The sequence below is a fragment of the Patagioenas fasciata genome, chromosome 4 (genome assembly GCF_037038585.1).
Source record: "Patagioenas fasciata isolate bPatFas1 chromosome 4, bPatFas1.hap1, whole genome shotgun sequence".
Lineage (NCBI taxonomy): Eukaryota > Metazoa > Chordata > Aves > Columbiformes > Columbidae > Patagioenas > Patagioenas fasciata.
Window position 1 is genome coordinate 74,170,492 of NC_092523.1, and position 12,417 is coordinate 74,182,908.

Consider the following 12,417-nt stretch of genomic DNA (forward strand, 5'->3'; position numbering starts at 1 on the left):
TATGCCTGTTAGCCTCCATCAAGCATCATGTTTTGCTTGGCATTTGGGCAAAAACTGCAGTGAGAAATGCAACAAATGTGCTAATTTAGAAATTGTAACCAGCTAGCATTTCAGGGTGAGCTTGAGTTGCTGTCAGCAGAGAAATTTAGTGGGCCAGTGGTCGCTGTTGATCACTGTAGTGTTTTGTATTCTGTGAGGGCCTCCCAGGGTGTAGAACAAGAGCCCTTCCTATGTGCAGCTCAAGAATCAAACCAAATAAAGAGAAAATTGAGTAACTTTGAATCCATCATTGAGAACAGCTTTAGATAGAGAAAAAAACAAAACAGATCTAGGGGATATTTGAGGCTATATTTATAGCAGAGTGACAGGAAAGGGAGAGAACTCATTTTGTGGGAAGGATAGCTCTTTTTATGCCTTTTTAGAAGCTTATTGTGTGCCAACATTATCTTTCATGGATGCCAGAAGATGCAATGCCTTCTAAAGCCTCCCACACATGCAAAAAATATGCACCCATTATAGTTTCTTTGCTGGGGTCCATTTGACATTCCTGTGTTTCTGGTCCTCTCCAAAGGTACGTGTTACATACAGGGACATGATCCAGGTCCAAGCTGGCATTGCATTTCTCTGACCATTAGGTCTGAGATTATGCCTGCTTTGGGCAATAGAAAGAAGCTTTGTCCTACTTGGGAACAAGCTGAAAGAAGATTCTAAGCTGCTGATGGACGAATGGGATCTCCCCCTTTTCTCATGTATTGTTTATATAGGCGGAAAACTACAGTACTGATTGCTACTCCCAAACTTGTCTTTGTGGTGTTTGGGAAACATTGAGAATGCTGGGGCTGGGCTGTGCCTTGCTCTATGTAAATGTTTTTGTGAGGAGCTACGCAAAACTTTCAAAATCCTTTAATTTCTCAAAAAAAATAATGTCAAACCAATATATTTTCCAATTAAACTTCTGTCTTTATTAATTCTCAGGTCTCCTCATTTTCAAGATAGAAAAATCAAACCTAGTATGAGTTTTGAGTTTCCACTTTTAAAAAAATGCTAAATTGCAAATGTGCTGCATTTAAAGTTAACTGAAAATAACCATGTTATAATCAAAAAGGCTGACAAAAATGAAGTTGTTTGTTAAAAAGATTTTTCTGTTTATTCCTTTTTTTTAATACATGAGATTTAAAAGTTATTGCTCGCTACTCAGATTTTATTTCTTTTGTAGTTTTTTTTTTTGTTTGTACTCATTTCCATTACATGGGTATTGTAGTTTTATCTGAATAAGAATGGACTATGTGCACAGCAGGGCTAATGAGTCACAGATGTAAAGATTCTGGCATGTTACCATCTAATAACTTATTTAACTTATATTCCATAATAAGATAAATGCAAATTTAATACATCTGTTTTCTAAATGATGGATCATTCTAGTCTTAGCAGTGTATCAAGAGCGAGTTTCTTCAAATGTTTGGAGTTTTAGCCTTTTTTGGTTTTGTTTTCTTTTTATTAATTTCTAAAGAGATGATTTCAGGTTGCCGAGCAGTGCAATTAGCCACACCACAGTCCGTCATAACCAAGTGGGAAGGCTGGTAAAACTGCCACTGCTTTTATGAGATCCCCTCACAGGGCCTCATCTTTCTTGTCTCATGGGTGTACATCAGGAATAAAACGGCTGAACGCAACTCAAAGGTGCTAGTGAAGGACATGCATCCATCAAAAGGTTACTCTGCCTTTTTCTCTAAAGACCAGCGTTGCCTCTGTGATCCAGAGGATCTCTGATGGATTGCATGTGGAGATGGACAGAGCAAATATGTGCCATGTTAAAAGAATCTGCTGCAGCTGAGAGACCTGGCAGGCTGCTGGTGTCTGATGGGGCTTTCCACCAGGCCAGCAGCGCTGCCAGGAGCTCATGCACTGTGCGGTGTGGCCTGTCCCAACAAAACCTTCATGCAGGACTTGGAAGCCACCCACTTGGCAGTGGGAAGCAGGTACAGGCTTCCATTATGGAGGTACCAAGCTGGAACCTCGAAGCCAAATGTGCCAAGCCTCACAGAGGGGTTGTGCTCAAAGAGATGGCACATGGGTGTGCATGCATGTAGAGAGTTTAGAGCTACCAGACTATGTTTTATTCTATGCTCCTCGGCCTGATGTCTCTTGACCATTGATCAAGCCTCAGACAGTGTGCTATGCTAAAGGCAAGGAGGGGGCTCACGGATGTCTTTAGAAGTTCATTGGTCAACTGTATAATGCTTCAGCTATATCAGAAGGTCTAATTTGCACCCTACAAGGCAGCACAAGAGAGGTGTTGAACTGAGAGCAAACTTTTCCATTTATATTATCACAGCAGGCCATGATTACCACACTCTTCTTCTTTTATACCAGTACAGTACAAGTTCTGCAAATGTTGATAGAGTAGGATATGAGAAACCATATGCAGCATACAGCACTTGAAGGGAAAAATTTTACCCTGGATATGAAAATGTTGCTATGTGTCTCTTGAAAATGTTGACCTTGACCATTCCATACTACCCAAGATCTAGCAGTAGATTGTTGTTCAGTGTTTACAGTTGTATATGTACTACCAGTTTATGTGCTGAATGTCATATGTTAAACAGAACGTGAAGAACAGAATGTTAACTAACGAAAGTGCTTCAAAACCCACTGTCCTGTCAAGTTCTACAGCAATCCTGAGTCAAAGCTTTCTACGTGGCTCTCTTGAAGTGTTTTAGCATATTTAAATTGAAAATGGCTCAGTCATCCGCTGGCTGATAGTCTAACAACTGTCAAATGATCATATCAATTTATTGTATGAAAGTTAACTCTGTGGGACTGCTTCTTCTAAAGTCTCTTGATATTCTCATTGTAAATTAACAACCTGCATCTGCTGTGTAGTGCAACCCTAACTCTGTTTCCCATATGACAGACAGACTGTTTCTTGTCAGTAGGTGATGTGGGGTACACTAAACATAGTGTTTGTTCTGTTTGTCTGTTAGCAAATTGTCTCTGTGCTGTTTGTGTCTGTGCTGTTTTGGTACCATGTTATGCTGTGTCCCTAGGGCCTGCCAGGCTTCCCCACAGTCGCTGCTCTGCACAGTAATCAGATCCTCACCGTCAAGGTTTGTGGCTGACATGTACCTGTTCAGTCAGGTCTCTCTGTATCAGCATAAAAGTGCACATGAAATTTGTTTTTACGAGGGGATGCCAGTAGATCATTATAGCGGACCTAAGTCAACCCTCACTGCCTTTGCATTGCTGCAAGTTCTCCTGATGCAGAACGTGAGATCAAATCTATAACCGTACAGTGGCACCTCCAGCAGCACCTACATTCCATGTGCTCTTAGTCAGCATTTCATTTTTAGATGAGATTTTTATGTAGTTCTGCTTCCCTGAGGCATACAAGAGTGTGGAAAATGGTCAGAGAACTCAATACTGGTTACGTGTAGAGTCAGCTATTTATGTTAGATATCAGAGGTTTAATCTGTACATGGAGATTTTTTCAAAGCGCATTTGCAAATTAAGCAGGAAGGATTGAAGCAATCTGGTCAAACTGGAACTCCAGTCCTTATTAAAATGACAACATTCTTCATGGCACAATATGCTGGTTAGAAAATCTGACTGAATGTTGAACTGGTGCTTTGTCTCTAGAAGCTTTGTTGAAAGAAGAGTGTATAAAAATACTGATTTTTGGAGCCTGGGTAATAAAAAAATGAAAATTACAAGTAAAGAATTCTCACAGGAAATCTGGGGAGAAACAAGTTACACAATTAACTCGTTGGATATGGTTGATTCATAAAGCGCAATGATGTCCTGTACATTAAAGGTCAATTTCTGCAAAAAGAAATGCAGAGTTTCTGTCAGGCAGAAGCACCGGTTTATATTATTTAAGCTATTACAAATCTAATGAATATGTCTTTATTTCTTTCTCGGGCCTTCTGATGTCTATTCTTCAATTCTCTCATCTCTGATCTTCAACTTTTGACCTCACCTGCCTGATCAGATGGTGTTTCCTAAAATCAATCATGGGTTTCTCTCTGCTGATCAGCAGCTCATTAAACGCCGCCTCATTAAGGTAGTGCTTCATCTCACTGGAGTCTGGTTCTTCTTTATATTCGATTTACTCTTTGCTGTACCTTTTTGTCAGATGCCTTCTTATAGCAGGTTGTTCATTTGAAAATATTTTGTAATGAATGGACTGTTAATGATATCACCAATTAGAAAGCTATGGGTAGCTTTGCTAAATGATCCGTGTTTAAGATGCAGTCAGCTTTTTTCAGTGGTGTGCTGCAAATTACGTAACTTGAGCACCACTTTTTATGTCTTTTATTTTGGCTTTTCCAAATTAATAGGTATAAATCATTAAATTAGTTAGCTAATTGTAACTATGAAGCAGCTCACCCAAAACACATGAAAAGTTATGTACAACTTTGTGGAAAAGCAGTTATTTTCCATGCTAACTTTTAAAATCTGTCCATGAATCATTGATGGGCTTGGAAAATCACTGTACAAATGTATATTCTTGCATGTGACTTTTATTTTTAACTTCAGCTTTGTTATGATTATGCCAATCACGAAGCAAAGAGCTGCTTATTGAAAATGGTTACTTGCTCTGGAAAACTGGAGGAATGAAATATGCAAGGCTACCCCAGATTTTGGCTGATGTCCTGTGGTAGGACAAATAGTTTAGAGTCTGAGCCTTCTGCTCTGTGGCTGATTGTACTGGACAGATACAACTCCCAGTCTACAAGCCAAAGTCCAGTCCCTGCCATAAGCAGTGAAGAAGCCACTGTCTAGCTCATGGCTGCTTCTTCCAGCCCATCTTTCTGGGTAAATCAATGTCTTTTTGCATGGTTGATGCCTCTAAAGCAAATTTCTGATGAGTTTTTTTGTTGATTTAGGGGGACCAAGGACAAGCTGGACCCCCTGGGCCTCCAGGGCCACCAGGACCCAGAGGTCCCCCAGGAGACACTGGCAAAGATGGTCCTCGTGGGATGCCTGGCATACCGGTGAGTTAGCCCGTTGCTGTCATGGTGTCTAAATTCCTCTCAAGTGTGTGCCAGCTCAGTTTCAAAGCTGTTTCTGTGGTAAGGTTGGCAAGTGAGATATATGGGAGTTGAACCACCAGCAGATTTCATGGTGTACCCGAAGTCCCAAACACACAGCAAGTTCCTAGCAGGGCCAAGAGTAACACCTGGGTTCCTTGCTTCCCACCCCTACCAGTTTCCCTGCACATTCTAAGGTTGCTCAGTTGCTCATTGATGTTTAATAGCTGAGTGAGGAGGGTCTGCCCCGCTCCACAAGTAGCAAATGTTTCTACTCAGCCTTCACGATAAAGCTGAATTTGAGCATGTATGGGCTTCACTTCTTGCTTCCTAATGATTTAACCTCAAAAATAATGGAATTAAAGTCATAAACTGCTATATGGTACCCAAAGTATGATGAAGTTTGGATTTAGATTCTGCCATCTTCACACAAGTAGAACAATATCAATTTATTGGGCTCATACCTGATATTTCATTAGATCAACCAGCAGAATGCAGTATATTGCTTATTGTTTGTTTTAGGCACAGGATCAGACCCACCACCTTTGACAATTCATGACCTGATGATAAAAAACTTTTTAAACAGATGGATAAGCATAGAACTTTTTTTTCCAGCAAAATATGAATATGCTTTTTGATTTCTGTATTGTATCCTGCTTAACTTTCATTCTTTTGAAAGAAGCTAGGACAAAAGGAAATGGCCTCAAGTTGCACCAGAGGTTTAGATTGGATATTAGGAAAAATTTCTTCATGGAAAGGGTTGTCAGGCATTGGAACAGGCTGCCCAGGGAAGTGGTAGAGTCACCATCCCTAGAGGTGTTTAAAGGACATGTAGATGAGATCCTGAGGGACATGGTTTATTGCCAGTGTTAGGTTAACGGTTGGACTAGATGATCTGGAGGGTATTTTCGAACTAAAATGGTTCTATGATTCTAAATACCTCACTTTTTGTCATGAATGCCACTGTTACCAGTGCGGAAACCAAACTATAGAGCGTAATGAGATGACAACTGAAATGCCACATGTACAGATGCACATCACTGCCCACACCCATGATAAGTAAAGATTGTGGCTGAGAGGACACACAGGGAACTAGTAAGGTGAGGACCAGCACTGGAAACAAACTGTTTTTATGAAGAAAAAACATAATAGCTCGTTATGTGGGATCAAGACAGGAAGGCATAAAATTTCCCTGCAGGATGTTTTTAGGTAAAACCAAGAAAGAAAATATGTAGACTCCTGTTCTGGTCCTATTTAGGTTACCTCATCTGAAATTATATTAACTGTAAAAATATAATATTACATTATGATAATGGTAAGGCTCCACTAAAATGTCCTGTGAAAATCCAGCAAGGCTTTGCAATTAATGCCTGTGGTACTCTGGGATTGCTTTTGGTCGTGTTTTTTTACAGTGGTGGTGTTTTTTGTAGTTAATGTTTGTTTTGGGGGCTTTTTTTGGTTTTATTTTGTTTGGGGTTTTTGTTTTGTTGTTGGTTTTCTTTGTGGTTTTTTTGTTTGGGTTTTTTGAGGTTGCTGGTTGGTTTTTGTTTGTTTGTTTTCAGTGGATTTTGTTGTTGTTGTGTTGTTGGTTGGTTTTTTTTTAATGTTACTTCTATCACAATGTTTTACTTTGACCACCTACTCATTTCTTGCTAATCCTGGAGCGCATCAGGCTTTGGGCCTCATCTGGACCTCCCTTGTGTTCTATTAATGTGGTAAAATTGACTGTGGTCAGCAGACTTGCTTCTGGTTTGATACAGTGAGGTTAAGAGTGACACCACAACCCATTTCTGACTGCAGTGATACCGTTTTTATAATTCACATACAAGCGGCTAGGAGAGTCAGCTGGTGTTGCTGATTACAACGTGATTGCGTGTTGCTTGGGGCTTTGTGCTTCTTAGCAAAGGGAACATTAGTGTTTCTCATAAGAGGAAAGTAATGCATTTTATGCAATGAGGTCATTCAATTTTATAATAGTTCTGTAGTGATTTTGCCTTTAGATGGCAAGAGAGATTTTCTTTTTATAGTTTTTTAAGCTATGGCTATCTTAAGCCCTATAGTATTATGGAAATGAGTTCGTAATACTCCATTAGAATCAGATTCAAACAAGCACTCGGATAGAAACCATCCAGATTGCTGACTGTTGTTACCATCCTGCTCCTCGCTGTTCTCCTGTACCCTCAGGTTAATGTTGCTGATCCTCAAAAGCCTTGTTCCTCCTTGGCTATGTGCTGTACAGTCAAGCAGAAGAGCTGTAAAGGGAAAACTTAGCTGAGATGTTATGACAGCTTTGTATTTTTAAAAGACTTGTATGGACCTTTGAGCTAAAGAGCAGAACAACAAAAAAATAGGATCACTGTGTTGTGAGTAGGGACACTACAGCATCACATAGCTGTAGGAGGAAGTCCCTACAGTGGTCAACCACTATTAGAAAAGGCAGTCATGTCCACTTTGCAGTCTTAGGCAAAGCAGGGGTTCTCTTCCAGCCTGCTCTTCTCAAGCAAGGAGCTTTACAATCACCAAAGCTATAAGATGATGTTTTGGCCCTTGCTTTCCCCCGTGCCTATACACTTGCTGTGTATCCTGAGAAAGTCAGGCCAGCCAAGGCAGCACGGCACAGGGAGATGAGGGAATAGAAATGTTCGGGAAATTCTGTGGAGCCTATTGTCAGCAGAGAGAGTATCAAGAAATAAAGGGTTGTGTAGCCTTCTGTTAAGCCTTTCTTTGGAGGTAAACAGAAGAACCTACAGACCATGCCTACATTCCTGCAGAGTGGTATCTAGAATAGGTGCCTTCCCTTTGCATCACACAGGCACCAGCACAAAGAGTTTGAACCTTAACATTTTCAGAAAGGAGTGAGTTGAAAAGTCCAACGTGCTTGGGTAATTTGCTGTCAGAGACATGTGCTTGTGTAGTTTCTCTCTCCTGGGTATCTCCATGTGTTTGCAGATGCTACGTGTTTGCTTCTGAATGCAATGCACACATACCCAGAGCAGCAGCTCTGATTCTTTTCGGTTGCCAAGAACAACAACATCAGAACAATTCTCATTAGATTTTTGATATCACAAAGCTGCTAAAAAAGATCCTACAGCTGTGCTGATGCAACAGAACCTGGACTGTCCTATGCTTTGTTTGGTTTACAAGGGGGTGATCCATAAACCAGATCACCAAAATGGAAGAAACTCTGGTTTTGGATGGGTATTCTCAGCCCCTGTTGTGTGATGGATATATTTTACTGTCTCTACAGACAGTTGTATATGTTCATATGGGAAGAAAGGGGAGAAGATAGATTCTGACTTTATGTAGAGCTGTGCCCAGAAAAAATAGGTTGGAAAAAATATTAATTACTGTTTTGAAAGCCAGTCCAGGTATATAAGAGCTGAGTAATTATTGCATGACTTCAAAATACTTTTATTTGTGAGTTTATGGAATGTGGTAATTTGCACCAACAAGTTATGCCTGCTGACTGAGGTGATGATACAGAGTAGTCATTTTGGAATATGTAAACAGTGGGGTTCAGCACATATGTGAAAATAACCCTTCTCTGTGTCCTTTAGCACCACTGACTGGAATGGAATGTGATATTTGGAAACAAGGGACAGAGTCAGGACACCGATACTTAGCTGTTGCCTTGAGAACTTTACCATTACATGATTGTGAAGTAGTACTTTACCTCTTTAAATGTCTGAGATTTGGCCTACTCATTTAATAAGTAAAAAGTAATATACTTAATGTGCAGTAAGCTGCCATACCTGTTTAAGAATGGGATTTTTAAGATACTTTATTATTAGGTAGAAAACTGAATTGAAGATGTTACTGAAATTTTTTTATTCTTTTTTTTTTTTTTAATTTATTTTAAGGGTGAGCCAGGAAAACCAGGAGAACAAGGACTGACAGTAAGTACTCTTCTCTTCCAGTTTACTGAGAAACTGTAATAGATACATGAAATACACACTTTTTAAAATGTGAAATTCCAAAAAGCTTTATGGCTCTGTATTTCCTAACCTTCCTTTGTCACAGACTATTTGAAGCCTCATTTGTGGAGAAAACACGAGAAAGACAACATCCTCTTTTTACATACCGTCACCTGTTGTATGAGGCTAACTTCGCTAAGCTTGCAGAAATAGATGGAACTAAAATAGCTAAAAGGACAGCAAAGCAAAAAGCAACGAAGCCAGGTGTTCCCAGTTCGTGGCCCCCACTTATCACTGTCTCTGATGTTGAGCTGTTTCCACCTTGAGACCACTGAGCAGCACAAGAACTTCTTTTAAGGGCCGAAATTTCAGCTGTCTCTGTGGCAATAGCTCTGGCCTTTTGTCCGATGCAACAGTGAAGACACAACACAGCATACTGAAACTCTCGTAACGTTCTCCTCTCCTGGGGTTTTGGGTTTTTTTTTCCTCTGTGTACAAAGGAATGTTAAAGCCAAATGAATGCATTTTTTACAAATATTCAGATAAGGGAGTAGATGCTTCCTGTTGCATCAGGAAGTAATTAACCCTATTCATTTGGAAGCTAATTGAAGCTTCATTGGTTGTAAATCAGCTTCAGCCACAGGGTAAGGCATCAGAGGTTTCTGCCTGTCACATATTCCCAGAACTGTGAAACATGCAGTGTTTTTGTTGTTGGTTTGGATTGGTTTTTTTCCCCCTTAAGATATCCCTAAACACTCATGGTCGCTCTTAGCTTTATGAGATTTGACAGAATTGAAGCCCGTGGCATGTGTTTTTGATTCCTGAATGCTTCTGAGGAAGAAGATTATAGGCTCAGCAATCAGTGCAGATATGATTGCTATCTGTTTGAATTTGTGAAGTTTTAAACAAGTGTGATGAAATTTTACCTTGACAAATTGCAAAACATTTTGAATTGACAAAATTCAATCTCTTTTGGAAGAAAAAGCTAAGACTCTTAGACCTGGAAATACCTGCTATGATCAGGCAGTTAAAGTACTGTACTTTTTCATTTTGAGATAATGGTCTAACAAAATCGAAGCCTCCCAAAGGTACCACCCAGTGTTTTAGCATGTTTTGGCATTCTTTTCTGTTCTGTCCTTTTGTTTTCTGAGGACCTGTTAATTATAGCTGCAACAGGTAGGACACGGGGCAGGGGGGGTGTTTTGTTTTATTTGAAATATTCTCCTATTTGATCACTGGACAAAACTCACTGAGATTCTACAACAGTGCCATCCTTCTATTCAAGACCAGATCTTTAGGATCACAGAATCAAGGAGAGCTTTTAAAGCAAAACATAGTATGTCACCTTTTAGTCTCTGTCTTTAGAAGATTTCCACTGTCCTAAAGTAACCATCTGTGTATAAGAACTAAGGAACAGATACTGATCTGTTTCTCCAAAGGCAGATGTGTTTAAATAGGGAGAAAAGGTGTTCTAAAAATCAAATCAGCAAACTTAAGTTGGAGAAAGATCCCAGATTACATTAATTTCCAGCTCCAAATGCCTACTCTAAAAGCCCGTGTGATAGCTTAAATGCTAAGTTGAGTATCAGGGAGATATTTAATTTCTTTTTATTTTTCTTGCTTCTTCTGACATACTCTTTATGCCAGTAAAGATTTCCAGACTCTCTTCCCTGTGGGAAGTGCTACCATTATTCAGGTGCTGTCTAGCTGCTTATGACATCTTCCATCATGCATATCTGCACTCAGATATCTGTCTCTTTCCCTGCTGGAAACAGAGACACTACTGCAGAAATGACTGATTTTCCGACAAGTATGCTATAAAATTGTGCTGCCAGAGAAAATAGGTCTAATTTACTGTGGAGAACACAGGCCTTTGCCTAACTGAAATTATTTTTCTGCATTATCTACATATTCTCAAAGTAAATGAAAATGGAGATCTCTGCCTAGAGGAGCTTCTAAGTTAATTCTGCAGGAATTCTTTTGTAAGGACTTGTCTTTTTTTCACACCAAGAGTCTGAAGTATCTCAGAGGTCCACTTGTTGACATGTACCATGGTTTTCTACTTACCTACACGTCCAAGGCCCTTTCCAGGTAGAAGCAAGTGCTGTGGCATGTACTCTGGCTCTTGGTCCAGGATGGAGGCAGGATACAGCCAAGAAGAGCACCAGGTGCTGTGAAACAATCCCTGTAGTTTGGATGTAGTTGCTGAAGGTTGTGGAAGCTGAAGACTATTTGTAGCCTATAGGATCACACTCTTAGCAGCTTTAAATACCATGGTGTTCTTCAAGTAAAGAAGACCTGCAATCCTGATCTCTAGATTAGATTATAGTAACAGGGATATAAGCTTTTCTCTTTCAAAAGCATTTTTAACACCTGTATTCAGTAACACACCTCGGTATTTCTAGATGAATTGACAGGTTATTGATAGAGCTGGTAAACTCAGTTTTAGCCTATGAAGCAACAACGGCACAACTTGAAATGACTTAGCTTTCTATTTCCTCTTCTTATAAGAAATGGAATATATTTATTGAAGAGCACAAGATCGCAGATAATGAGATAACAGTGATTTCCAGCTTGTGTCTCAGAATGTACCACAAGCCCATTATGCACATCGAATAACTTGTAACCTACTCAAACAGTGTGCATCTTGATTCACAAAACATTGAAATAATTTTAATACATTTGGAGTTCTGATAATGTTTGTGTTCTCCTGTCAGTGAAATAGGAAATACAGTAGCTCTAGTGAAGACATGGCAATTTATTCCAACTGAGAATCTGCTGCCATGTTCTCCATTTTTAATTAAGTTCTGTGTCAATTAAAAAAAAGAGGGGGCAGTAATTACCTTTCCCCCTCTCAGGCAGGGAAGATTTGCTTGGACCATATACAGTGAATGACTATATTTGAGTTCTCTGGCATGAGAAGTGCTTTGGCACAAGAGAGCTCAACCTATCTTCGGGGCATAAGGGAAGTTTGCCTTGAAGACAGCTTCTCTTTTTCCCCATTCCCAATGTAAGTGTGTGTGAGTTGGGGCAGGGTGGTGAGAGGAAAACTTTAGGAACCTAATTTTTGGTTTCAGGAATAATCTGTTTTCTCTTTAAGCCAAGACAGTTCAATTTCTTTTTAGGTGAGATGAAATCTTAGGTTTAAGTTAGAAATGTGTGGCCATACACATCTTTAAACTTAGGAGCGAATGTAAGAATGACTTCCATTCCTATGAGTTAGATGTTTCCACTGTAGGCTTCTAATCACTCCCATACCTTAATTCATCTTTGAATATTTACAATATTGTCAGGTCCAAGACTGCAATGGTCTTACTATGTAAATGTGCTGACTTCTCAGGAATTCTCATTTGTCTCTGGTTTCCACAGCCCTTAAAAAGCACTACAGATCTGCTTTCTACGAGAGTTGAAGGTATCATTGTGCAGAAAGGATTAAGAGAATTCAGAGGGAGACCAACCAGTGGGCTGACCAA

General features: G+C 39.7%; 1 protein-coding gene across 1 annotated transcript in view; it reads left to right on the forward strand.

The window, feature by feature from the left end:
* The window catches only part of COL25A1 (collagen type XXV alpha 1 chain), a 304,703-nt gene that overhangs the window by 204,550 nt on the left and 87,736 nt on the right, over window positions 1–12,417 (forward strand). The window contains exons 10-12 of the mRNA XM_071808204.1: window positions 3,989–4,060; window positions 4,887–4,994; window positions 8,891–8,926. Coding sequence (XP_071664305.1) covers window positions 3,989–4,060; window positions 4,887–4,994; window positions 8,891–8,926 — 216 coding nt within the window. The remainder of the gene's footprint in view (window positions 1–3,988; window positions 4,061–4,886; window positions 4,995–8,890; window positions 8,927–12,417) is intronic.